The sequence below is a fragment of the Phalacrocorax aristotelis genome, chromosome 14, assembly GCF_949628215.1.
Source record: "Phalacrocorax aristotelis chromosome 14, bGulAri2.1, whole genome shotgun sequence".
NCBI classification, from domain to species: domain Eukaryota; kingdom Metazoa; phylum Chordata; class Aves; order Suliformes; family Phalacrocoracidae; genus Phalacrocorax; species Phalacrocorax aristotelis.
The window spans coordinates 2,730,138-2,754,435 of record NC_134289.1 but is presented as its reverse complement, the minus strand read 5'-3'; the positions used below and the strand labels follow the sequence as shown (position 1 = coordinate 2,754,435).

Sequence of the window (24,298 nt, the reverse complement as noted above, 5' to 3'; positions counted from 1 at the left end):
AATTTAAATGCTGTTTTGAAGCCCAGGCAGAGACAGATGTGAAGATTAAACCTCCCTTTGATCCAAATACCCCCAAATCAGGTTGAGATGGAGGTTATTTTTCCTTTTGTCTTTCCCTTCCTTTTTAATCTCATCCTGTCAGGAGAAAAGATGGATTTGAAACGCAGAGCCAGGCTCAACGTGCTGCCGTTGAGGTCTTGGGGTCCTGCTGAACTGTGACACTTAAAAAATTGTCTGTAAAGGGGGAAAAAAAAGGGTTGTGGAAATGGCATTTATCCAAGCTTAGGATCCATAATTGTTTTTTTTTTTTCCTTCCCCGTCTCCTGGAGGACCAAAGGATAAAAACAGCTTTGAAAAATCCTTGCAGATAGGAGCAGGGAATGATGCTTACAGAGATGTATGAGATTTCCCTGTGAGTTTTAAAATGCTTCACTCTGTTTAAAACTCAGCTGGCTTGTTCGGTGTTAATTCTTGCTCCTTGGCCTCTGGAGAGACCTGTCTCCGGCAGGCAAACCTGCCCAGGATCGCTGCTGCAGGTGAGCAGACAGCCCTGGGAGGGAGAGGCTGGCTGGCAGCTTTAGGGAGCATCTGCTGCAGGGCTAGAGGGGCAGAAGGAGGCACGGAGGGAGGGAGAGAAGGATGGGAGGGATGATGGAAAGAGGGAGGGAAGGGTGGAGAGAGGAAGGGAGCAGAGGATGGAGGGAAGTCCAGGTGGGGAAGGGGGGAGAGGGGAGCAGCCAGCCAGGGCATAGAGCTACCCAGGAGCTGCCCTGGACCCACAGCCCTGTGCACGCACCCAGTAACTACTGCATACAGTACTGCCTCCCCCCCGCACCACCACACACACACCTTGTCCCCCACAGGCACCCATGTACACGCCCACACACTGTTCTGTGCACAGCCCTCACCCCTGCAGGCTGCTGGTCCCCCAGAGACAGGCTGTGGTGCAGTCCAGAGAAGACCAGCCTCTGTCACCACCCTTGTGGCCACCACCCTGGCACTCCTGCTCCATGCCTGCCCTGGGCCATCTGTCAGCAGGAACCAACAATGACCAAAAATCACTTTCCAACACTGGAAGCTGTTAATGAGGCTTTTTTTCCCGCACTGGAATAACTGGAATTTTGAAGCAGGCACCACGTCGCTGGAGATGCTTGCGGGCGTTGGCATGTGACGGTACAAAGATCATGCAGAAGCCCAATCTGCTCTCACTTATGTGTTCAGGTCCAAAGTTTCCTCCTGTAAATTCCTTCCTTTCGCCCAGACTCCAGGTCTCTCAGTGTCTGCACTTGTGTTAAAAAAAAAAAAAAAGAAAAGCCTCAGGGCTCATGACTAGCTCTCTTCTGGGTTACCAACTTTTCCCAAAGTCCATGGGCAAGTCTTCTCCAGCTGGCCAGTGGCCTTCAAAAATCCTTATTTTAATTTCCTTTTCTTATTTTTTTTTTTTTTTTCCTTCTGGGATTTGTTGTAAGCAGATTTTCCTGTCCCCTTGCTTGTTTGTGCAGGCAGGAGCAGGTGGAGGTACCCAGCAGTGGCCATCAGAAGGACACACACTAATCTTTATTCTGTTTTCAAAGATCTATTGTAGAGAGGGAGCTGGTTCAAAAGCTCCTCCATGCTGGTGTGGAATAACATGAAAAAGTCTTTGGAACAAAAAAATGTTGTCTCTATCACCCCACATTCAAAATTTAAACAGAGCTCTTGCTGTGCATCTGAATTTCCCCTGACATGTTTTACTGAATGATTTGCATTTTTAAATGGGAATATCCATCAAGTTCCAGTAAAATTTAAGTTGCCCAAGCAGCTGAGGTATTTTATTGATAATGTCCCTGTACTGTGGTGTGTTTTTTTTCCAAAATACTGCTGTGATTTTGCTGTGTGAAGATCTGCGTTTTTGCATTCTTCCTCTTCTTGAGCTAGCTGTTGGTTTCTCAACACGTTCCACAAGAAAATCAAAATGCTTAAGCTACAAAACACTGATGCTGCATACATGCACAGACTAGCAGTCTCTCCGCATTGCTGGGATCCAGTCAGCTCTGGGGTCTATTTTCATTGCGCTACTTCGGTGCCAGTTCCGGATCTAGTTCCTCACTACCTGTAAAATGTGTTAAGTCTTTTGATAGCAGCCAGGAAGGATATAGCTAGCTGCAAAAGAATTGGGTTAACAACATTAAAAAGCGGGTGATTATATTTGTTACCCAAAAGTAGAATGGCTTGTTAAAGACTTCACAGCATTATGGCTGTCCTTAACTGTTGATGTCAGTGGTAGGATGTACATGTAGGCGCATACCTGCAAACAACCGCATGTAAGCAAACGCGAGCACAGGGCAGGATCCCTGCACACACGGGCACGATCCAGACGCGTGTACAAGTGTGCACAGCAGGTGCACAAACACAGACCATGCGCACGCATTTGCAGGCAAGCACATACATGGCCCGAGATGCACACAAGCATGATACATGTGTGCAACGTATACCTGCGCATGCTGCACAGGCACACGCGTGGATGTGTGCAAACATGGGGCAGACAACACACACTCAGCAAACCGATAGAAAAGTGCAGTACACACCTGCACATGTCTGTGTGCACACAGCCCACAGGCACGTGTACATACAGCAAATGCGCAGTGTGCGTGCAGATAATAGTTGTGCAATGCAGACAGCACATGCACACACACACATTGGGCACACATTCAGTGTGTACTCAACATGCAGATGTGTGCAACAAAGCATGCACTTGCAGGCACAGAGAAGCAGGCGGATAGATTGCATGCATATACACAAAGATCAGCTGCATGCACACAAGCATGTGCACCCCTGCATTTCTTCCCAGTGTTCACCCCTCTTTGAGCACCCCACCACCCTGTGGCCAAGCAAAGCCAACAGGGTTGAAGCATGCAAGCTGGGCTGGCCTTCAGTTTGTTTTTGCTTAAGCATGAACAACAATACCAAAGTCTCCAGTAAAACTCCACTCCCCCATCACGTTATAGTGTATAATGGGAATTTATATATCTATTAACAAAATTAATACACTTGCATAGTATAAAATTGATACATCTAGGAAAGGGAATTTGTATAAGACATTGTGTGACCCCAGCTTCTCCCTTGTTCAGGTGTGTAAGCAAAGCACCGCTCAGGTCCTCCAGCATCTGGATGGCAGAGCTGCTGCCAGGAGCTTGCCTTTACCTGGCCTTGCGCAAAAGCAGGGTCCCTTAGGTGAAAGTGGGGTGTGACATCACAGCAGCGTTGGGGAGGGCAGAGGCTCTGGACTCACACCTCCAAAGCTTATCTCCTAGGCAGGGAAATGTATTGGCAAATGGTTTGGGGCCTGAAAGCCCCAAATTCACCTGTTTTCCTTCCTTTGCAGGATAGATAAAGGCACCCATGCGATGGAGATGGATCCCATTGTGCTGGACATGGGGGAGAAGCAAGGAAAAGGGTTGCAGCTGACCTGGGGGAGTGCTCAATGCCACAGCAGGAGCAAGACATCGGCATGTGCACCAGCAGAGAAGTCAAAAGAGGCTCCTCCCCGCAGCACAGAACAAGAAGGAGCAGCTCCATGCCAGAGGTCACCACCTTGCTGGGACTTCTCCTGGCAATCCCCATCCTCATGGAAGCTGCTGGGGCTTTTGGGGTGCAGGATGCATCCCCCCCCTACAGAGATTGCCTGCTGGCAGGAGGACACAAACCTGTCTGCCCTGCAGTTTTGAGGCTGCAAGGATTTTCCAAGCTTTGCAATGCGACCAGGAGAATGTCCAGATCCAGCTACATGGTCTAACATCACTGAGCTGGCAGGGAAGCCATGGGAGAGGTTTGAGCAGGGCATCAGAGAAGTCCTGGAGCTGGCAGGGGAGCAGGAAGCAGGAGGGGAAGGCAGCCATGGCCCTGGATGAGGCTCCTCACCTTTTGCTGGGTTGACTGAAGCTGGCCACGTTTGGCTTCGTCACTGCCGAGCAAATGCCTGCACCCTGGCAGCCTCGTGGGAGATGTCTGCCTGTACCGGCAGGTAGCATGCATTGCTCACCTCTTCAACCCCTTGCCTGCCCTGCTGGGACCACCTCCTCCATCCTTCCTTGGGGGCTTTGGGGCAATCACATCTCCTTGGAGAGGGCTTCAGACCAGGCCTCTTACTGCAGCCACTGCCCCATCGTGGTTTGAATTCAGAGGGCAAATTCAGCTCTTCAGCTTCCAATGAGTTAGAAAAGCTTGTGCTTTCCTATGGGTCAAGGTCAGGTTGGACATGGCTTTGACATACCCGCTCCAGCGGAAGATGTCCCTGCCCATGGTAGGGGGTTGCACTGGATTATCTCGAAGGCCCCTTCTAACCCAAAGCACCCTGTGAACTAAGGCTACCTGGAGTCCATCTTCCTCCCTTCTGACATCCCCTGTTCACAAGGGCCTGGCTGTGCTATAACAAGCCTTATTTATGTAACATAGCAAGACACTGTGAACGTCAGCTGTAGGAAGCTCTTAGGTGGTCCTTGCTTCTGCTTGCTGCCTGCAGCATGCATTCAGTCACAGGTCATTTATTCACAGATCAGAAATGTGGCTGCTTTGTTGTCAAATACAGGGATGCATGAGCCATGGTGCACGGGGAGATGTACGTGCCCCAGTGCACGGGGCGGTTAATCTCATGTCCTTTTCCCCCGAGCAGCACTGGCAGCATGACCTGGCACCAGCCGACACCACGTGGGACACGTGGGACAGGTGGCTCCGCACCTGCCTGTGGGCAAAGTGCAGGGCAAGGGCCAAGCAGCCCCACAGAAGGCAGCCATGGAGCGGTATGTCCCTGCCTGGCTCCCGCAGGCAGTGCTGGAGGGCACGGGTGGGCACCGGGGGTCAGGAAGGAGCTGTGGGCACAGGCGGGAGCTGTGGGAGCAGGCACAGGGTGCAGGCAGGGACTGTGGGTGCAGGCAGGCACAGGCAGGAGCTCTGGGTGCAGGCAGGCACTGTGGGCACAGATGGGCACTGCGAGTGTGGGGCGCAGGCAGGTGCTCCGTGCGGAATATGGGCAGGCTCTCAGGGCACAGGCAGACACAGGCAGGAGCTGTGGGTACAGGGTGCAGGCACACACTCTGCGTAAAGGCAGATGCAGGCAGACTGTGCAACAGGGTGCAGGGTGACACTCTGGATGCGGGCAGACACTAGCCAACACAGCTACTGCCAACGTCTCTCTGACAGCCTGATGGCCGTGCGACTCTGCAGCATCACCGTCCTGCTGGGTGCTGCCCTCCTCCTGCCTGCACCTGGGGGCACCCAGGTGAGCCGCCACCCTCCACCTCACTCTCCTGCTGCCCCACGTGATGAGCGGGCACAGGGAGACCCACTTGTGATCTCTGCCACCTGCCTCTCTCCCCGCAGGCTCCAAGCAACACTGGGCGAAAGGACCTGGCCATGGAGCAGGATTTGGCTGAGAAAACGTAAGAGGCAGCTGCACTCCCCATACCTCCGGGCACCCACATCTGGCTTGTAAAACCCAACAGAACACCACCCCAAGCTGTAAAGTGTTTCAGGGGGAAACAGATTTCCCTCACTGCTTTGCACCCCCCAAAAATTAAGGGCTTCCCAGCTCCGTCTTCCCCCAAAACCGCCCAAACCCTCTGATCACCGAGCCCCGACTGGTTTCCCTTTGCTGGTGGTGGTGGTGAGCTGTGGATGCTGCAGCACCAATGTCTGGGACCCATCTGGCCTGTTCACAGGATAAGCAGCTAAATTAGCCTGTTTGCTCCCCGAGATCCTAACTGCAGCCTCCTTGGGGGGGGGTGTCTCGCCAGTGTCCCTGCACCCTGATGGGGTGGGATTTCCTTGGGGCAGGGGGATATTCAGTAACCCTGATGCACGACAACCTTTCTTCGCTGTTTTTGCTCCCCTCTTCCAGCATCCTGGGCACACAAGCCATGGAGCTACTGGAGGGTGAGATCACCAAAGAGGTGGAACCAGGTATAAAGGTCTTCTCCAGCAGTGCCTGGGCTCGATGGGTCTCCCACCAAGCCCAGGAGGGACCAGAGGAGGACCGTGACCACCTCTACCACCCCCAGGACAATGCCAGGGAGGCCGATGTCCTTGGGCCACCCTGGATGCTGTCCCTGGAGGTGCAGAGTGGCCCCGAGGAGGACCGCGACCACCTCCACCACAGCTGAGTGGAGACATGCCCAGGCTGCGAAATGAGGAGTGGGAGCTGCCCCTGGGGCTTCCTGAGTGGACATGTCCCTCCCTACCCACCCTTGAGCACCCCAATAAACCGATTCCCCCCTCCATGTCCTGCTGGGCTCCTCATTGCAGCCAGAAACCTATTGCTAGGAGCAGGACCCCCAAATCCAGGGGATACCCATCCTTGGGCTCGCCCTGAGACCCCGGGCAGGGTGAGGATGATGCCTTGGGGCAGGGGACTCAGCCCATCACCCCAGCCTCAGTTCAGCCCAGGTTGAGCTGAGGCTGGGCAAACTCAGTGCGTCGGTGTTGCGCCCAAGAAGGTGGTGCAGGCTGTCCCCTTCCCAGGGGATACACAGACCTGTTGCGCTACAAAGTTACTCCTGCCCCACCCAGCACCAGAGAATAATGTGACAAAGTGGGGGGGTCTCAGTGAACCCCAATATTTCCCAGCTCAGGGGCAGACCCCACAGCAAGGACACCCCATCTCCCTGAAGCGCCAGGAAAACCTTTTAATAGCGATGGCAAAGGCGGTTCTTGCTACTGGTTGTCTTACCCCAAGCAAGGGTCACTCGCCACCGGCTCCCAGACCCCCTCCGCGGGGTGACACGGGGGACTGATGGGGAGCAGGTGGCTGTGGGGACCTGCACCACCCCGGGCTTAACTGTCAGTGAAGTCTGCCTTCCGCTTCTCCACGAATGCTGTCATCCCCTCCTTGCGGTCGCCCTGCAAGGAGCAGAGAGGTGAGGCTGGGGTAGGGGGGAGGTGCAGCAGCCCCGCCATCCACCCCAGCAACGGGGCTGACCCCCCTACTCACGGTGGCAAAAGTGGCATAAAAAAGCCGCTTCTCCGTCCTGTTCCCCTCCGCCAGCGTCGTCTCAAAGGCTGAGAGCAAGGGAGAAGTTGGGGAGACCCCACTGCCTGGCCCCGCAGTACCCCTGGGGAGATTCCCGGTTGGCTCCCCTGCCCCTACCGGCGTTGACTGACTCCTTCGCCATGGCGGCCACCAGCTTGGAGTTGCTGGCGATCTTCTCAGCACAGGCAATGGCCTCGTCCAGCAGCTTTTCCACAGGGAAGACCTTGCTGACCAGACCTAGGATGGACAGTGGGAGGTGGTGGGGTGGGGGGACAGCTCCCCACTGGACCCCCGCGGTGCTGGGGCTGGCCCACACCCCTACCTGCCTCCTTTGCTTCTGCTGCTGAAATCCGGTCCCCGGTGAGGACCATCTCCATCGCCAGTGACTTCCCCACTGCCCTGGTCAACCTCTGTGTTCCTCCGGCGCCTGGAGCCATTTGGGAAAGGGAAAGGTCCGAAGAGGGATAGCTGGGTGTTCCCGCTGTCCCTGCTCCAGCCGGGATGGGCCCCCCTGGGTGCCCTAGGATACCTGGGTGTCCCCTGCTCACCTGGGATGGTTCCCAGCAGGATTTCAGGTTGCCCGAACTGCGCCTTCTCCCCGGCGTAGATGATGTCGCACATCATGGCCAGCTCGCACCCACCACCCAGCTGGGCCAGGGGAGGAAGAGAGGGGTCAGGGGGTGCTGGGGCTGAACCAGGGGGCATGGGAAGAGGTGGGGGAGACTCACGGCGTAGCCATTCACGGCAGCGATGATGGGTTTGCGGATGGTGGAGACCTTGTCCCAACCACTGAGGAAGCTGCCGCTGTAGCACTCTTGGAAGGTTTTATTCTGCATCTCCTTGATGTCTGCACCAGCTGCAAAGGGAAATGGTGTGGGACATCACCCCCCCCCCCCCCCCCCCCAAAAAAAAAAAACAAACAAAACCAAACAACAAACAAAACCACTTTGGGGTGGGGAGAGGCCCCCTGCCTTACCTGCAAAGGCTTTTTGGCTGCCAGTGATGACGATGGCCCCCACCTGCGGGTCACTCTCCAGGGCCTCCAGTGCCCTCCGCAGCTCCTCCATCAACCCCTCGCAGAGGGCATTGAGCGCCTGCGGCCGGTTCAGCTGGATCAGGCCCACGCTCTGCTGCATCCCCGTCTTCTGCATTGTCAGGTACTGGAACGGGGTCCCTGCCCGCCACCCCCCGCCACCGCCCCATTAGGCGACCGCCTGCCCGCAACTGGTTGAGACACCCCACCTGCCCTCCGGTGAGGCCCAGCCGCTGCAGGGCACCGCGCTATTTTAAGGCGACCTTCATGGTGGCTGGCTCGTGCCAGCGGTCACCGGCAGCCAGTGGGACACCACCCCCAGGGGCTCGGTACCGGGGCTCACGGGAAGCCCAGTGACTACCCTGTGCCAGGCCGGTGCACAGTGCTGGGACATAGTGAGTGCACGCTCCAGGCACCGGCTACACGGTGCTGGGCCCCGGTGCACGGTCCACGGACCCTGTGCACGGTGCGGGCCCTGTGCGCGGTACTGGGTCCCTGGTACGCAGTGCCACAGCCCATACATGGTGCTGCCGCCCGGCGCGGGGAGCCCGGCCCCGGTGCCCATCCCGCGTCCCCCCCGGCGCCCCCTGCTCACCGGCACTGCAGCCCCGCGCCCCGGGGAGGGGGCGGGGGTGCGGCGGGAGGAGCGCGAGGAGGCGCGCGGCGGCGGCGGCGGCGGGACGGAGGAGCGCGCGCAGCGAGGCAGCCATGGCGGAGGTGGGCGGAGCCTCCCCGCCCCGCCCTCCCCGCGCCCATTGGCCGAGACGGCCCCGCCCCACAGCGCGCCATCCCCATTGGCCGAGGCCGTGCCACCGCCTCCCGCCCCCCGCCCCCGCCCGCTCCCGCGGGCGGAGAAGGAAGGGCCACCGAGCCCCACCCGCGCGACGGGACACGAGTGGGGCCCGGCGGAGACGGGGTTGGGGGGGGGTTCTAGGGGCGCCGAGGGGCGGGGGGGTGGTGGTGGTGCGCGCACGGCCACGGGCGGCCCTGTGTGGTCACCGTGTCCCGCCCCCTGCCGCCGCGCAGTCCCGAGCGCGCGCCCCCACCCCCGCGCGTGGAGTGGGGCTGGGAAAGGGGGAGCGGGAGCGGGGCCGGGAGGAGCGCAGCGGAGCGGAGCCGGCGGCAGCCGCGGGCCCGGTGAGCCCCGCGGGCGGGGGAGGCGCGCGCGGAGCCGGGGGGGTAGAGTGAGGGTCTGGGGATACGCGTGTGCGTGCGGGGGAGGGGGTAGGTGGGCTGTGAATGTGCCCCGCGGACGCGCGCGTACAGGCGTGCGCGCGGCTGCGGGGTGGGGGCGTGCAAGACGCGTGTGCGCGGTGCGTGCACAGGTATGCCCGAGGGACGCGCGTGAGCAACGTGCACGCACCCACGGGCAGCCACGATCGGCGCAGTGGCGTGCGTGCGTGCAAGCGTGCCTATGAGCCCTGCACGGGCTGCCGCGTGCAGGTACGCGTGGAAGTTGTGCATGGGCGTGCGTGGGAGGGCGTGCTTGCAAGCCGGGTGTGGGCACGCGCACGCGGGAGCGCGCAGGTGCATGCAACTTGGGCACGCACGTGCGAGAGCACTGTGTCCACGGGTGCGTGTGGGAGCGCGCTCGGCTGCGTGTGCAAGAGCGCGCCTCGTCCACAGCGGGGGCGGGGGGAGCTGTGGCGGGTTATTTATGCAACCGACAGGCGGCCACACGAGCCACGGGCGGTGGACTCCCGCCCGCAACCGCGGGTGCCGTCGGGCGCGCGAGGCCGTGCCGCGCACACGCGTGTGCACACCCGCCGGCCGCGGCTGAGCGCTGGGGCTCTCCTTGTGCTCAGGTGCGGCCGAGCGGCGGGATGCGGCGCGGTGAGGCGGCCTGTTGGGCCCTGATGCTGCTGGCCGCTGCCTTCTGCGACACGGTGGCCGGCAAAGGCGGGCGCGGCGGGGCCCGGGGCAGTGCCCGCGGCGGGGCCCGGGGGACCGCCCGCGGCCGGGTGAAGGCGGCGGCACCCCGCTACGGCTCCGCCGGGGCAGCCCTGCGCGTGGCGGGAGCAGCGGCTGCGGGAGCTGCGGCTGGCGTGGCGGCGGGAGCCGCCCTGCGCAGGGCACGGCCGGCGGGCGAGCTGGAAGCGGGCGACAGCATCGGGTACCGCGATGGCAACCGGACGGCCGCCGCCAGCGCCTGGAGCTCCGCCGCGCCTGACTGGGAGCCGCCCGGCTGGGCCGTGCCCTGGCTGTACCCCCTGGCCGCCCTCCTCTGCTGCTGATGGTTTCGGGGGACTCGACCGTGCCTGGTGCTGCTACTGATGCCGTGAGGACCGGCCGCCCCCCAGGGCAGAGCCCACCCCCCTGTGCTAGCGGCGGCCCGCCCCATGCCTGGCCTCTCCCGGTTACACCCCACCAGTGGGGCAGGACCCCACAGGAAGCCCCTCCACCACCTTCCCCCCCCCCCACCCTGTGCCAAACCGCACCAGCTCAGGCACCCCCTTCACTACGCTCCTCTGTACGGGGGTCTCGTGGGGGTCAGGGGACACAGACGCGGCAATAAAAGCTGGGCAGAAAACAGGTGTGGCTGGATGTGGGATGAGGGGCTTGGGGTGGGGACCCTGGGACAGCCACCACTCCAACACCCTGCCCACACAGGTTTTATTTCAGGATGGAGGCCCCAGAGAGGGCCAAGAGAGCAAGAAAATGGCTCTGCTGGGGTTTTGCCCTGGCTGGAGGCACCAGCTGTGCTCCAGGGCCTCTCAGGCAGGCACCATGCTCCCCACGGAGAGCACTGCCCTGCATGGTGACACTGCAGGTCAGCCTCGCCCCCTGCTGCAGGGATCCTGCCCCTCTGACCCCCAGATCCAGAGGGACACCCAGGATCCTCCAGCAGCAGCCCAGGGGCCTGAAAGTGGGGGCTGCCCTAGCAGAGCTGCTTCAAATCACACACCAGAGCTCCATGCTGGTCACATGGGGCACTGGGGTGTCCCCAGCCTGCACGGCTGTGGGCAGTACCCCCCACAGGACAGGTCTCAGTCCAGCGTCACCCTGCCTAGACGTCCTGCCCGGAAATCCCGCAGGAACTCATAAGCAGCAGCGGGGTAGTTGAGCATCATCACATTGATGTTCCCTGGAGATGGGGCGGTGGGTGCGGAAGGAGGCATCAGCAGAGTCTAGAGCCACCCCAGGATCCCCAAAAGCCTGGCCCCTGCACCCCTTGAGGCAGAGATCCACCCCACCACCCTGAGAGCGCTCACCTGTGCCTGTCAGCACCTTCACCTTCTGTGTCCTGCCCCGGGCAAGGGCCACGTGCTTCAGCACGGGCTTGATGTCGTCACAGGCCTCAGCCAGCCCATAGTGCTGCACATACCTGTCGAAGGAGGGGCTCACACTCTGCCAGCATCGCCTCTCCCCCTCCAATTCCCTGAGGACAGTTCCTCCACCACCCACTTGAAACCACAGGCAGTGGACGCAGCCCAGGGCTGTCAGCAGTCCCCCCACTGGCTCACCTGAACTGCTGCTGCTTGTTTAGGATGTACAGGAGGTAGTCAGCCATGATGTCCTCCCCCACCAGGTGATCACGGATGGCTCCTGGAAAAGAGGGTTAAGCCCCAGCTGCCCCCAGCCCTGCTCCAAGCCCCAGCCATCCCTCTTGCCATCCCCATGCCACCTGCAGGCACTCAGGCAGCCCCAGCCTCAGGGACCAGGCCCAGCCGGGGCTCAAAGCCACATTTTGGGGAGTTGCCCTGGCTGCAGCCTCTGCCTCACCACACAGCGCCAGCTTCATGCCTGTCTCCATGTCCCCCAGCTTGGGGGGCAGCACACCAGGCGTGTCCACCAGGTACATCAGGGGCTTCTCGCAGACCTGGAATGGGGAGAGGCAGGGCAGTTAGTACAAGTGGCTCAGTAATTAGCACCGCGGACTCCAACTGGCTAACAAGGGAGGTGTTGAGTTCTTCCGTTATGGTCTCGCTGGAAAGGGGACCCAAGCAACCCTCCAAGATCAGTACTGCGTGACCCCAGGTTTTCCAGAGCTCCTGTGAGGGAGGCAGAAGCCAGCACCCACCCAGCCAGCTGTGTTGTGGGGACAGTACCTGGATTCTGGTCAGCACTGCCTTGGTGATGCCCGGCTCCCCACCAACCACGGTGGCTTTCCCTTCAGGGAAAGAAGAGACAGTCAGAGAGCAAGGGATGCTCTGCCCCGCCACCTGCTCCATGGCTGCGGCAGCAGCTCCTCCTTGAGCCCAGGCAATATGGAAAAATACCCTTTTTGAGGTGCAGCCTCCGCAGGGAGTTGATAAGCGATGACTTGCCCACGTTGGGCACACCAATCACCAGGATACTGTACTCGGTGCTCTGGCAGCAAGGACAACATGGGCAGGGAGTGGCCAGTTAGTGGCCACCCACCCCAGGAGTGACAGGCGGCCACAACAACGAAACAGCCCAGTCTTTGCCAGTACTTCTGGCAGGCATGAGAGCAGCCTCGTCCCTGCATCTGGAGAGGGAGGTGGCCTGCAGCCAGCCACACTGACTCCCTGCGCACGCCCTGGCTGTCTTGCTGCCACATCTCACCTCGGCCCTGTGGTAGCGCGGGCTGTTCCCCACCAGCTTGGCAACCAGGGGAACAATCTGCAGAGAAACACAGAGAAGGGCTGTAACTGCAGCTTTCCACCTGGGCTGGCAGCAGCTGCTCACTCGGAGGACACTGTGCTAGGAGAATGTGCAAAATGGAGGCCAAGCAGAGTATGGGGCACATTGGGTACACTGGAAATGGAGATTGCTTCAGACCAGTCAGCATAGTCTTCTCACAGTGAGGCGCTGAGGCCTCTCCATGGGGCTGGGAGGTCAGCACATGGCCCTCGACTGCTGGCAGTGATGAGCAGGGCTGGACACGGGGCTGCTGGCCGGTTACCTTCTTGACATTGCCATCGTGCTGGCAGTCAGCGAAGACAACATGCGAGCATCCCTGCTGCTTCAGGTGCTCCAAGACTGTCTGAAGGGAACAGGCAGAGGCATTGTCGGCATACATCTGTGGTGACCAACAGGCCCCCAGCCAGCCCTGCCCTGGCACTCACTGGCTGCCGGCGGGGATCAGCCAGGTCCATCTTGTTCAGCACCAGGATATGCGGGCGGATGCCCAGCACCTCCTGCAGCACGGGGTTACGGCCCGACAGCGGGATGTGGGTGCCGCTAAGGAGAGACTGCGTGCTGTTGTGGGAGCGGGTACTAAGGGGGTCAGTTGGGGCGGGGTGGGATTGATAGGGGGTTTTGAGGAGTGAGGGGGGGCGCGGGACTGGTAGAAGGAGCGGCCTGGGGGTAGACGGGGCTGGTGGGGCAGCGGGGGGCACGGGTACAGGGGGCGGGGCGCGGCTCCCGCTGCCCCACCGGACACCCAGGGGCGGTGGGGGATGTAGAGCCGTGCCGAAGGATATGCGAGCGTCGTGCACCTCGATGAGGCAGTCGGCGCGCCGCAGGGAGGCCCGCATCTGACGCAGGCCTGCAAGGCAGCAACGGGTGAGCGGCGGCGGAGGAAGCGGCGGGGGTGCAGTCCGCCCCGCTACCCGCCCTCACCTTTCGCCATGTGCCCCGGGAACCAGGAGGCCACATCGCGGCCGCCGAAATCGAAGCACTCCCGAAACCCGCTGAGCTCGGTCCGGGCCACCCGCAGCGCTCCCGCCCACACTCTCATGGCGGCGGCGGCGGCGCGGCCTCTGTGCGTCACACCCGGCGCGACGCATCACTTCCGTCTTCTCGGTGCTATGGCGGAGCTACGGCCTACGGGGTCTGTCGGGGCACCGGTGGTCGGCCCTGGCGGCACGGGGGGTGCCGGGACACACTCCGTGCCCTCCCCCGGCCCCAGCGACCCCCGTATCATGGGTCCTGGTCCCCAAGCCGCACCCCAGCCGCCCCCAGCCCCTCAGCCCGCCCCGGAGCCAGGCCCGGCTCAGACTCCGCTGGACGACACCCGCTTCCTCGTCGCCAGCACCAACTGGTACTAACGCCGCAGCGCCTCCTCCCCGCCGGGCCCCAGCCGAGGAACCGCGTTCATCCCCCCGCAGAGAGAGAAGCCCCAGCGACCCTCTGCTAGGGAGGCTTCTCAATAAAGGAATCTGACTGGCGGCGACCTGTGAAGCACCGGTTTTATTTTCCCTCCTCAGAGCCGGGGAGTGGGGCTGGGTGCCGCAAAGAGGCTGTTAAGGCGCTCGGCCTCTCGCCAGCCCGACAGCAGGGCCCCGTGGGTGGTGGAGTAGAAGGTGCGGTGGGTGGCCTCGCCAGCGAAGAGGAGCTGCAAAGGCTGCAGCGAGGTAGAAGGTGAGCGTTGTGGGCTGCCACCTTACCTAGCCCAGCAGGGACACCGAATCGTGCCAAACCAGCCCTTTGGCACCCCGCAGATGCATGACCCACCCTAGGGAGACCAAGGAGCAGGCACCTTGCCTTCCTTAGAAACCCACCCCGTGATATGAGGATGCCAGAAAGTGGTTGGAAGGAGGTACTCATCCCCAAATTTTACAGAAATGGAGCTCAGTGGAAAGAGCCAGTAGGGGGTGGGCTGGTGATCCGAGCATTGGTGCCCTCCCAAATGGAGCAGGAGTGACAAATGCCACCTCTCTGTGTTCCTCAAGGCCTGAGGCGCCCTGTTCCCACCCCTGCCCAGCTGTCCCTGTGTCCCTGGGGTGGTCCTGCTCTCCCCATGGTCGCTGCATTCCCCTCAGGCCTAAAGCAGTTACCTTGGAGTCCTCGGGGTCCTTGGGCAGGGGCTGGGCCAGCACATCAATGTCGTCCCCTGAGCTGCCAACGGCCACGTAGCTGTAGGAGCCCTGGGTGTAGGGAGCGCTGTGCCACCGGGACCGGAGCACGCTCCTGGGAGCAGGCAGGTGGGGGTTCCCTGCAGGCGCAGATTTTGGGTGGGATCCAGAAACGTGGGTCCGTGTTCCCCCAGGGGCAGTGTTGGGGCAAGGAGGGCGGAGGAGGCGGCAGTACCTGTCAGCGTGCGGAGGACGCACGTCATGGTGCTGAGAACCTCCGCCTCACTCAGCGTCTCCATGTACTCTGACTCCTTCCCCGCGATGAAGCCGCAGAGGACGTGCCCGTGCCTGGGGAGGGAAGACAGGGTCTGGAGCTGCCTTACAGGCTACCAGCAACCCAGAGAAGGTCTTTAAGCTCCAGACAGGACTGAGACGCTCCTTCACGTTGCCCAGAAGATACCCAACCCCGCCTGTCCATGATGCCTCTTTGCTGACACTCCTGGCCACGTACTGCTCTGGTGGTTGGAGGACCACGAATCCAATGAGCTTCTTGAACCAGTTAGCCTCCAGGTTGGCGCTGGGCTCCTCAAGGGGTGACTCGTCCTCCCACACCACTTTGAGGAGCTGTTGGTGGGGTTCCCAGAAAGGCTGCTCGAACTCCAGGAAGATCTTGTTGTTGGTACCAAAACCCAGGTGGCGAATGGCCTCTGCCTTCCGCTCTGGCAGCGAAGGCTGGAAGAAGTCCTGGTGGCGTTCCTTGAGGAAACCTGCAGGCAGAAGATCAGGCAGAAGATTGGGGAGCTCTGTTTGCTGGGCTCCTAAATGGGGTCTGAGATACTTTTCCCCTCCTCAAACCCCTTCCCAGCCTCCCCTCTCAGAGAGGGGAGGCTGGGAAGGGGTTTGAGCACATCCCTGCCCTCCATCTGCCCATCTCCCACTGCAGCAACTGGTTGGAGGGGACAGGCAGGGCAAGGAAAGGTGTTGGTGTCCTCACCCAGTGGGACAGTGACGATGATGTGGTCGGCGAGGAAGACGTCTCCGTCCTCACACTCCACCCGGACCGGAAAATCCCTGGTCTCATCCCCTTCCTCGTGGAAGGACCCTCTCCACCGGATGGTCCTCACCGCCTTGTTGAGCAGGATGGTGCCCTCCGGCAGAGCCGAGAGCATGTGATCAGGCAAGCTGCTGTAGCCACTGCGGGAGAAGGCGCTGCTGGGGATGGTGTGTCCCCTGAAATGCTCTTCTGTGTCCCCCCTCCAGCGCCCTGCACTTACCCCGGGAAGGTGCAGTCCAGGCCAGGCAGGGAGATGTACTCCCCAAAGGGCTCCAGGGCCACCAGGTCCATGCTGTGGGTCCCACTGATGCAACACTCCAGCTTGAGGCAGGCAGCGAGGATGGCCAGCTGGAGCTGCTGGGCATCTTCCTCCTTGCCTCCCGCTGAAGTGGGGACCCTCTGGCCAATCTCTGCCCGCAGGTACTCTCCCACGCTGGGCGCTGGCAGCTCCTTGGCCCCCCAAAAAGCACGGGCAGAGGTCAGGAGGGTGTCAAAGAGGTCGTGGGCTTTGCTCACCTCCTGGGGGCTGAGCACCCTCCCTGAGCTGCCGTAGGTGACGGAGGGCAGTGGGGGGTGGCCACCTGCCTCCACCTGCTGATTCTCCTCCCGGGCAGCCTCTGAGCCCAGCAGGCCATAGTGGGTGGCCAGGCGGAAGACGGGGTTCCCTGGTGAGGGGCCGTGGATCCAGTGTGCCCCCATCTCCACCAGGCCCTGTGCTGCAGGGAGGGTACGGGGGGGTCACCCCAAGGCATACGTGTGGCAGGGGTCCCTACGCCCCCCAAAGCTGTAGCCGGTGGACCCTTTTCCTTGCCCTGGTTCCCCTGTGCTACCCATCACTGGCTCTGGGTTGGCCCTGCTGCACCCACAGGACTGGAGACCCTCAGCCCTGCGTCTGCCCCACTCAGGACTGGCCCTACGGGGGGGAGTGGGGGGCGGAATTCAGGTGGAGCTCCCCCATCCCTGCTCCTGCGCCGGTACAGCCGCCGCCCCCCCAATCCCCGTGCCCCGGTGCCGACCCCCGGCCCACCCACCCACTCGGTGCCGCCCCCGGCCCCCTCCCCGTACCGAAGGGGCGGGTGCAGACGCGCCCCCCGGCGCGGGTCCCCGCCTCCAGCACGCGGAGGGAGCCGTGTCCGCGGAGCCGCTGCGCCGCCCCCAGCCCCGCCAGCCCCGCGCCCACCACCACCACCCGCCGCCCGCCTCCGCCGCCCTCCATGGCGCCCGCCGCCGCCCGGCGCCGCCCCCTCCGGCCGTGCCCCGCCCCCTCCGCCCCGCCCCAGAGGCTGCCCGCTGGTTCGTTGCCGGCGGTCTCTCGCCCCCTGCTGCTGCCGGTGTTTATCCCCGCCGGCCTCGAGCACGGGCAGCCCCACGGAAGACATTTACACGCGAGGAAGAGCCCGGGGTGTCCGAGCCGCGGCGCAGCCTTCTGAAATCCCCTCTGAGCGTTTATTTGGGAGGGAATTTCCCTGCCTCTGGTTTGGCAGCGAGCAGCAGGGGTGGGCCGCGTGCCGCCGGGGGACACCAGCCTGGGGGCAGCTTCGTGGGGGGACGGTGGCCCTGTGACCCGGCCCCCGGGCATGCGGGGCCACCGGCTCCCAGTGGTGGAGGACGGGCGTTCCTGGCCTGTGGGCGCTGAGCCATGCAGCCACCCCCTGGGATCTCCGGCCACTCAGCCCTGGCACCAAATGCTGCAGGCATGTGGCCGACTTGGCCCAGCTGAGTCCTGTCCCCTAGATGGAGACCCTCCACCTCCCTGGGGACCTGCATGGGGGAAGAAGGGTTCCCCACGTCCACCCTGAATCCCCTGGGCTGTGATCTGGGGCTGGGGCCCTTCATAGCATCACTTGTGCTGCTGAGAAGGGTTTAGCCTCATCCATCTGCTCAATCCCTGCCTGTGCTGTGATGAGGGGCTGCTCTCAGACACCCCTGCCTCCCTGTGGCCAGACCCAACGATCCCAGCTCCGTCCCATCTCCCCGAGGGTTGGGTGCTCTAATCCCTCACCCACTGGGCAGCCCAGGACCCAGCTCCACCATCACCCTGGGGCCCTTCCAGCAGGGCTGCCCGGCCGGTGGTTCCTGCCTGCCCCAATGCCTTGGCTGACCCTGGCACTGCCCTGCTGCATGGTGCCACCATTCCTTGAGGAGATCTCAAACAAAGAGGACAAACCTCGATGACTAAGGGATGCACAGGAAGCACCGTCACCACTAGTGTGTCAGGCCAGCAGGAAGGAGGGGACAGCAGGGGATGTCCCTCTGCATCCTTGGACTGTCGCACCCAAGGGAGAGGGGACAGGCCACTGGCATCTCCCTGGGGAGCTGCCGCTCTACTGGGACCCCTCCATCAGCTCCAGGATGCTGCTGTAGAGGCGCCTGGGGGCATCCAAACCCCAGATGAAGTCCCAGTGGTTCCAATCAGGGATGTGGCTGTAAGTGACGAGGTGGGCGATACGGGGCAGCAGCAGGCGAACATCCCTTGGGTCAGCCGCCCAGTCCTCCCCACCTGACCACACTGCAGTGGGCACAGGCATCTCCTCCACCTGGTAGGAGGGAGGTGTCTCCTGGAGGGACACAGCAAGGTCTGAGGAACCACCATTATGGTCAAACCCTGCAAGTTAGCCTGTCCCCACACCACCCAGGACAGTCCCCTGGCATCTCCAGCCACCAGCACTGCTGCTGCAGCCTCCTACCTGGTGGTACACGGCTGGGTTTTTGCTGCCATAGTCAAAGGCTTTGAATTCTCCCGATTTCATCACCTGGGAGGAGAGGATAGATCTGTGGTGGTAGGCCAGCGAGCACTGCTGTGTGGGTCCAGCATCTCCCGGCCTCCTTAAGGGACCACATCATGAGAGGGTGCTTGCAGGAGATATTGTAGGGGGAGGAGGTGTTCCAGCAAAGCCAGACTTTCCAGCTTTTTTAACAGGGTGATGCTTTAACCTTCAGCTCCGCATCTGTCCCTAGATATGTGTTGACAAACCAAGGTGTTGCATGTGACTCCTTGGCTGCCCTGGTACAACGCTGACGGCTCTGAAAACTGGCTCATCATGAGTGGTGTGTGCAGGATGCTGCTGGAGGACTTCACACTGGTGAGTTTTCCTTCAACAGCCTGATCATCCTTACCTTCTCATGACACTTCGGGGTCAGAATACAGACATCGGTGAGCCCAGTTATAAGAGTTGCTTCTATGCTAGGGTTGAAAGCTGAGATATTTGCACAATAGTTGCATTGATTAAAAAGACTTTTTTTGCCTTCCCTGTTACCTATAATTTGGCTCTTCAAGGAGGCATCAGGGTGGGGGTCTCCAGCCTGACCCCGTTTCCAGCGGGGTCGATGCTGCAGCTGCAGCAGGTTGCTCAGACTGGCATGGTCTGGCCCTGGTGTCTCAGGGACCCCTTTGGGCAGGGGGAGATGCTGTTGGATCCTGCTTCGCCACATTTTCTCTGGCTGAGCAAGCCCAGCTCCCCCAGCCTCTCCTTATACGCTCTGGTTTCCACCCACCATCACTATGGTGTCCCCAGGCTCGCTCTGCTTTGGGGATCCCTGGGGGCCCCAAACTGGTCCCAGCATCCAACTGTGGCCTCCCCATCCCTTCCCTTGTCCTGCCCGGCACAGCCCAGGGTGCACACCCCAGTGTCCCCTGGTCCCCAGAGGGACCAGGGCAGCTCATCCTGCATCCAGCACCTCTTCTGTATGCCTGATTTCTTGCCTTTACTTTCTCAGGAGCTGTTAACATCCAAGATCCCTGACCTCTCATGTCTGCCCTGGACACACCAGACTCTCAGTGAAGGGACCATCTGGGGTGAAGTGTCTGCATTTCAGGAAACCTACCTGGGCCCAATGTATCATGTTTTTGACAGATGTCCTATCTGGATAGTGGGATGTGTACACATCCAGCCGCGTCTGCAAGGAAACACGTTCAAGTTACCGTTGCTTTCCAATGGATAGAAGCGAGGATGGCAGTTGCCAGATGATGCAAAAGAGCTACTGCTGAGTCATGCTGCCTGAGAGTTGGGTCAGGTTCAGGAATGTAATTTTCATTAAAAATCAATTCCTCTGAGACAGCTCCAGGGAGAGTATGGTGATGGAGGATGAGGTACCCCTAGCTCCTGGAGATACTTCATCTAGGCTCAGGGATGGTGCTCAAGACCTTAGTGACTACCCATGGTCACTCAGATGCTGCTTCAGCAGACTTGATGTAGAGTGGGTAAGGAGCAGGGGCTGCACCCCAGGGGTGCTGGTGGGAGGTACAGCTGGTCTCAGTGACAGGCAGCCCTAACCCAGAGATGCTATCAAGTGCCACCTGGTCACTGATGTTCACCCAGCAGAGCCTGGGGACTTTTCCTACCCAGGGAGGAGAAGCAGCAAAAGAGGGATCTGGCAGAGGGCACACATTGCCCTTGCAGCATCTGCTTGCCTGTGAGCACCAGGTGTAGGCGGCTAGAGCCGGCTGGGCTGGGTGTTTGGCAGGGAGGGGACAGGCTGCAGACAGAGGGGTCGGCAGAGCCAGCGGGTGCTGCTGGGTGCCCCTGAGCAGTGCACCCTGGGGCTCCGGCTCCGTCACCCCCACAGAGGGCAGCGCTCTCACCATGTTGAGGTTCTTCTCATTGTAGCCACCCAACAGAAAGAGGAGGTTGGCACAGGGCTTGTGCAGCAGCGGGTGCCTGCACAGCTGGGGAAGAAAACCCCACAGCTTCCTTATCCGTAGCGAGGCATCGGTTCTGCCGAGCAGAAGCTGCAGAAGCAAAGGGCAAAGTTGATTTCTTGTGTTTCCCTTCCTGCAGCCTAGCCTTTGGACTGCCTCCCTTGACCTGCCACTGGCCAGTGTCCCCATGAGCTGTCCCACCGGCTGGGCGGTGAGGGGATGTGAAGCACAGGGAGCCTGCAGAAGTCAAACCTGCTTCTCCTTTGCCCTCCTGCCTCGCTGAGATCTGTACAGGTCATTGCAGGAGGTGATGCTGTTTGAATGAACACCAGGTAAATAAATATCTGGGACTCTTTCGCCCCACCTCCCCCAAGCATTGGATTAATTTTTCACTGTCATTAAAATCAACATGTCATTACTGTCTTTTCCAGGCAGTCTGTTTGGGAATTCAACAAGAGCCCCCATAGAAAGACCAGTTTCAACACCTGACGCTCCTACAGGTGGAAGGAAGGCATGCACTCAACAAAGTGACTACGCAGGAGCGTGCCTCACCTGAATCGTGTCTGTGCTTAGGAATCAGCAGGAAATAACTGTTTTCTGCTGCATCGGATAGCCCATGGACTGCATCTAGGCACAATCCCTTTTCTAGTGTTTGGGGGAGGAGAGCATAGAGTGATCTCCTACCGGAAACATCCTGAATTGCCTGTCCAGAAGGAAGGACATTTTCACGATGGGACTTTTGGCATGCTTGATTGTCACTGCTGGAGCCAGGGCAAAAAACATTCTGATTTTCTGAGCCAGTTCTGGCATAGATGAAAATGCAATGAATGCTGAGAAAACAGAAAAACAGCCTGAGACGTGGTCAATCTTTCTTCAGGTGCTTAATCTGAGGGTTCACTTGGACCCGCTGCCCGGAGCTGTTTAGCTGGCATTATCTCCAATTAGAAACCTGGGTTCTCTTGCCACCTTTCTGCTTACACATTGGTGCTAGAGATGTCCAAAAGGAGACAATGCCTTTATTCCTACAGTTAGAAGTGACTGATGAGGCATTTCAGCGACTAACACTGATGGGAAGTCCTGCCCCAGCAGTACTGTCACCTTCCAGCAACCACTGCTGAAGGGTGTCATCATCACAGAGGTTATCTTATACCCCTGATGGCTCAACTGGTAAAAAGGAGCACCGTACATTTCATCAGAAAGCAGAAGCTGTGATGTCCATGCAAAATGCCTTTGGTTTTGATGTGGAACACTTCAATTCAGTTTTCTAGGTTGAATTATAGTTGCAGCAAGGAGCTTACTGAGGTCACCAGGGGCTTTCTTACTACCCTAGAGCATGCTGGTGCTCCCAGATGTCTCATATAGAAAGCAGGACTGCTGTGGGACTTCTCCCTGCAAGAGACCTTCTACCTAGCCTGCCTGCTAAGCAGCCCACAAAGACAGGACCTCTCTGCTTTCTGCTTACAAACACCAAAATTAACATTTCAAGGTGGTCCAGGCAATGTCATGTGCAACCCCTGCTAACGCACCGATCGTGCAGCCCTGGGAGTAGCCAACATAATATATCTGCTTCTGCCCAGTCTTCTGCAGAACAAAGTTGATCATGGCTGGGAGGTCGTACATTGCCATTTCATGAAAGCTGCAACACAGGAGTAGTGCATTGGTTATAAGGTAAGACCAGGAGAGCAAACTTACCTGTGAATTATGGCTGTCTTTTATCGCTCATATCTGTGGCTGATTTTCCAGGAGAAAATTCCTATGAGCTAGGAGAGCCCTGTGCTGGGGGAGACTGCATAGAGTCTGAAGGCATCCCACCTCTCATGTCCTCATCCTTCCCTGAAACGGCTTAGTCCTCCCATAACCATGGTTAGCGGTAAAGAAACTGTGCTGAGCCTGGCCAGCTGTGCATTACACAGCAGCTCTGCAGACCCAGAGCTGGCTCTTGTCAGGATTACAGCACCAGCTCTGCTCCAGAGATGCTCTTTCCCAGAAGGGAATGGAGCACCAGTTCCTGCCTATGTGCCTTCTAGTGTGATATGGTGAAGCAAAGACCTCCTTTTTCTCAATGGAAGCGTGTTTATGAGCTTGGGAAATCCAGGACTGCTCTGAAGATCAGCTCTGGAGAGGCAGTAGCAGCTTAAAAAGCCATTCTTGGGACAAGGATTCTGTGGACAATGTCTAGGAGAAGAGGAGGTGGCAATGATGCTTGTAGGCACCTTGCTGGGGGGCTTGGCTGGGGAGGTCCCTGCAGAAGCCCTAAGGTAGGGCTGGTGTCTCTGCAGGATGGGCATCCCCACTCAGGCAGCAGTGCCCTGTGCTCTCGGCAGGGCCAGGCAGCTGCAGAGCTGTTGGCACCGTGTCAGCAGGCAGGTCTGCACAGGTACCTCCATCCTCCCCAAACACATCACCAGGAGGTCTGGGGGAGGCCATACCTGGGGATTAGGTGCTCTGACTTGCCTGCTTGGAGGCACCCACCTCTGCCTAGAGGTTAGTGACAGGCAGAGAAGTTTGCTGCACTTTTGTAATCTGCTCCAGCTCACCTGAAATCCCAGAATTCAACCTGGTCAGCTGAAAGTTGCTGGTGTCTCTGTGACCAGCTTGTCCCCCGGCTGTTTCCCAGCCAGACATCATAGCCAGAATCTGCTAGTATGAAGCCAAGGCTGTTGTTAGCCAGATTTTCCACCCAGTGGCTGCCTTCTCCAAGTAACCCGTGCTGGAGAAACACAACTGGCTTGGGCCCTGGATGTGAAAGAAACAGTGCATTTTATTGAACCGGAATTTCTTTACTTACTAACCCCAAATTCAGGCCAATAAAGCCTCTTGCACTGCCAGTGTGCATTTTCTTGATGTCTCCTGGTGAAGAAATCCTTGCTGTAGTTGTCTCGTGGTGGTTGCCTTGTTGTCTCAGGCTACAGGGCTGTGGGTATTCCTCCTAAGCCTTTCAGATCCCAGGTGCTCATCCCTGCAAGCTCAGCACCGTGGCCACTGGCAGCAACCATGTGAAAGCTCAGATGACAGACTCATCCCTGAGATCATTCAAACCCCAAAGTCACAAATTGATGGGCAAAAAATTAAATGAGGAGCTCTCTCAAGAGATGCCTGCACCTTCTGAGACTAAATTGGAGGAATACCATGGATTTGGTATTTTTGCTTTAATGATGAATACTCCCCTGGCCTGGTAAAGTTGATCCCTTCACCTGCTTGTTATGTTAAGGGTTTGGGTTTTCTTTTGCTAGCTTCCTTTTGAAATGGAGATTTACCTCTGTTCCTAGGATTTTCTCTCCCATGAGGAATTCTGTTCAGGCTGACATAGTAGCCGTCGCGAGTCAGGACTTCATACTCCTCGCTGGGGTACCCTCTGTGGCAGATAATTTGGCTCTGGGGAAAGAAAAACCCCAATGGAAAGCTTTCCATAGCAGAGGTATTCATTTGGCTCAAAGGGCACATCCCTCATCTGCTGGGATGCCTTTGCAAAACAGAAACACTGTGGCAGCTGGGCATTGCTTTGACTGGGGTGTCTCTGGATCAGCTGAGGACTTTTTTGAGAGAGGATGCTCTGTCCAAAACCAGCACACGTGGTGACCCGAGCCCCTTCCACATACATACCCTCCATCCCTCTCTCCCCCAGCTAAATGTCTGCAAACTTTCAGACTGAGTGGAATTTCAAACTTCTGACTTACAACATTCATGAAAGTCTCAGGGTTTATAGCCTTTTTCTGCTCGATGGCATCTGCTGAGTTTGTGGGTGCTTGTATCGAAACGAGGACTGCCATAAGCAACCACATCTTGTGTCTGTGTAAAACATATTATTATTATTATTGTTGCTATTGTTACTGTTATCATTGTTATTATTATATAACGTTGCTATGAA

At 59.2% G+C, this 24,298-nt stretch overlaps 5 protein-coding genes and 1 long non-coding RNA gene across 11 annotated transcripts; 2 read left to right on the top strand and 4 right to left on the bottom strand.

The window, feature by feature from the left end:
• The first annotated feature begins 329 nt into the window (after nucleotides 1-329).
• On the top strand, nucleotides 330-6,254 carry PRAP1 (proline rich acidic protein 1). Of its 2 annotated transcripts, XM_075109704.1 has the most exons (6): nucleotides 330-536; nucleotides 3,365-4,003; nucleotides 4,652-4,778; nucleotides 5,179-5,257; nucleotides 5,359-5,417; nucleotides 5,876-6,254. In XM_075109704.1, the coding sequence occupies exons 3-6, from the start codon at nucleotides 4,771-4,773 to the stop codon at nucleotides 6,135-6,137; spliced, it is 408 nt and encodes a 135-aa protein (XP_074965805.1). In that variant the 5' UTR covers nucleotides 330-536; nucleotides 3,365-4,003; nucleotides 4,652-4,770; the 3' UTR covers nucleotides 6,138-6,254. The 2 variants fall into 2 exon arrangements, with proteins under 2 accessions (XP_074965805.1, XP_074965804.1); XM_075109703.1 differs by lacking the exons at nucleotides 330-536; nucleotides 3,365-4,003 and having other exon boundaries at nucleotides 4,517-4,778; nucleotides 5,139-5,257.
• Nucleotides 6,255-6,639: 385 nt separating this feature from the next.
• ECHS1 (enoyl-CoA hydratase, short chain 1) lies at nucleotides 6,640-8,790 on the bottom strand. The gene is made up of 8 exons (XM_075109702.1): nucleotides 8,632-8,790; nucleotides 7,980-8,177; nucleotides 7,732-7,859; nucleotides 7,552-7,651; nucleotides 7,326-7,430; nucleotides 7,121-7,240; nucleotides 6,965-7,032; nucleotides 6,640-6,873 (listed from the first exon to the last, which is right to left on the bottom strand). The coding sequence occupies exons 1-8, from the start codon at nucleotides 8,744-8,746 to the stop codon at nucleotides 6,808-6,810; spliced, it is 900 nt and encodes a 299-aa protein (XP_074965803.1). The 5' UTR covers nucleotides 8,747-8,790; the 3' UTR covers nucleotides 6,640-6,807.
• Nucleotides 8,791-10,570: 1,780 nt separating this feature from the next.
• MTG1 (mitochondrial ribosome associated GTPase 1) lies at nucleotides 10,571-13,716 on the bottom strand. 3 transcript variants are annotated; one of them, XM_075109769.1, is made up of 11 exons: nucleotides 13,563-13,716; nucleotides 13,425-13,488; nucleotides 13,067-13,172; nucleotides 12,904-12,984; nucleotides 12,564-12,620; nucleotides 12,257-12,347; nucleotides 12,086-12,147; nucleotides 11,760-11,856; nucleotides 11,501-11,582; nucleotides 11,249-11,361; nucleotides 10,571-11,121 (listed from the first exon to the last, which is right to left on the bottom strand). In XM_075109769.1, exons 1-11 carry the CDS (start codon nucleotides 13,678-13,680, stop codon nucleotides 11,024-11,026), a joined length of 969 nt encoding a protein of 322 aa, XP_074965870.1. In that variant the 5' UTR covers nucleotides 13,681-13,716; the 3' UTR covers nucleotides 10,571-11,023. The 3 variants fall into 3 exon arrangements, with proteins under 3 accessions (XP_074965870.1, XP_074965872.1, XP_074965873.1); XM_075109771.1 differs by lacking the exon at nucleotides 12,904-12,984; XM_075109772.1 differs by lacking the exons at nucleotides 12,086-12,147; nucleotides 12,257-12,347.
• A 397-nt stretch (nucleotides 13,717-14,113) lies between these two features.
• On the bottom strand, nucleotides 14,114-17,021 carry PAOX (polyamine oxidase). Of its 3 annotated transcripts, none has more exons than XM_075109767.1 (7): nucleotides 16,857-17,021; nucleotides 16,012-16,507; nucleotides 15,732-15,931; nucleotides 15,249-15,504; nucleotides 14,973-15,085; nucleotides 14,720-14,877; nucleotides 14,114-14,286 (listed from the first exon to the last, which is right to left on the bottom strand). In XM_075109767.1, exons 1-7 carry the CDS (start codon nucleotides 17,005-17,007, stop codon nucleotides 14,146-14,148), a joined length of 1,515 nt encoding a protein of 504 aa, XP_074965868.1. In that variant the 5' UTR covers nucleotides 17,008-17,021; the 3' UTR covers nucleotides 14,114-14,145. The 3 variants fall into 3 exon arrangements, with proteins under 3 accessions (XP_074965868.1, XP_074965869.1, XP_074965867.1); XM_075109768.1 differs by having other exon boundaries at nucleotides 14,720-14,809; XM_075109766.1 differs by having other exon boundaries at nucleotides 14,720-15,085.
• A 1,090-nt stretch (nucleotides 17,022-18,111) lies between these two features.
• LOC142064609 (lipase member M-like) lies at nucleotides 18,112-24,214 on the bottom strand. The gene is made up of 9 exons (XM_075109773.1): nucleotides 24,108-24,214; nucleotides 23,688-23,805; nucleotides 22,968-23,166; nucleotides 21,957-22,066; nucleotides 21,115-21,260; nucleotides 20,374-20,520; nucleotides 19,617-19,688; nucleotides 18,479-18,544; nucleotides 18,112-18,349 (listed from the first exon to the last, which is right to left on the bottom strand). Exons 1-9 carry the CDS (start codon nucleotides 24,210-24,212, stop codon nucleotides 18,116-18,118), a joined length of 1,197 nt encoding a protein of 398 aa, XP_074965874.1. The 5' UTR covers nucleotides 24,213-24,214; the 3' UTR covers nucleotides 18,112-18,115.
• On the top strand, nucleotides 18,535-24,298 carry LOC142064610 (uncharacterized). Its single transcript, XR_012663165.1, has 3 exons — nucleotides 18,535-18,945; nucleotides 19,509-20,762; nucleotides 20,862-24,298. It is a non-coding gene; the product is annotated as an uncharacterized LOC142064610 (long non-coding RNA).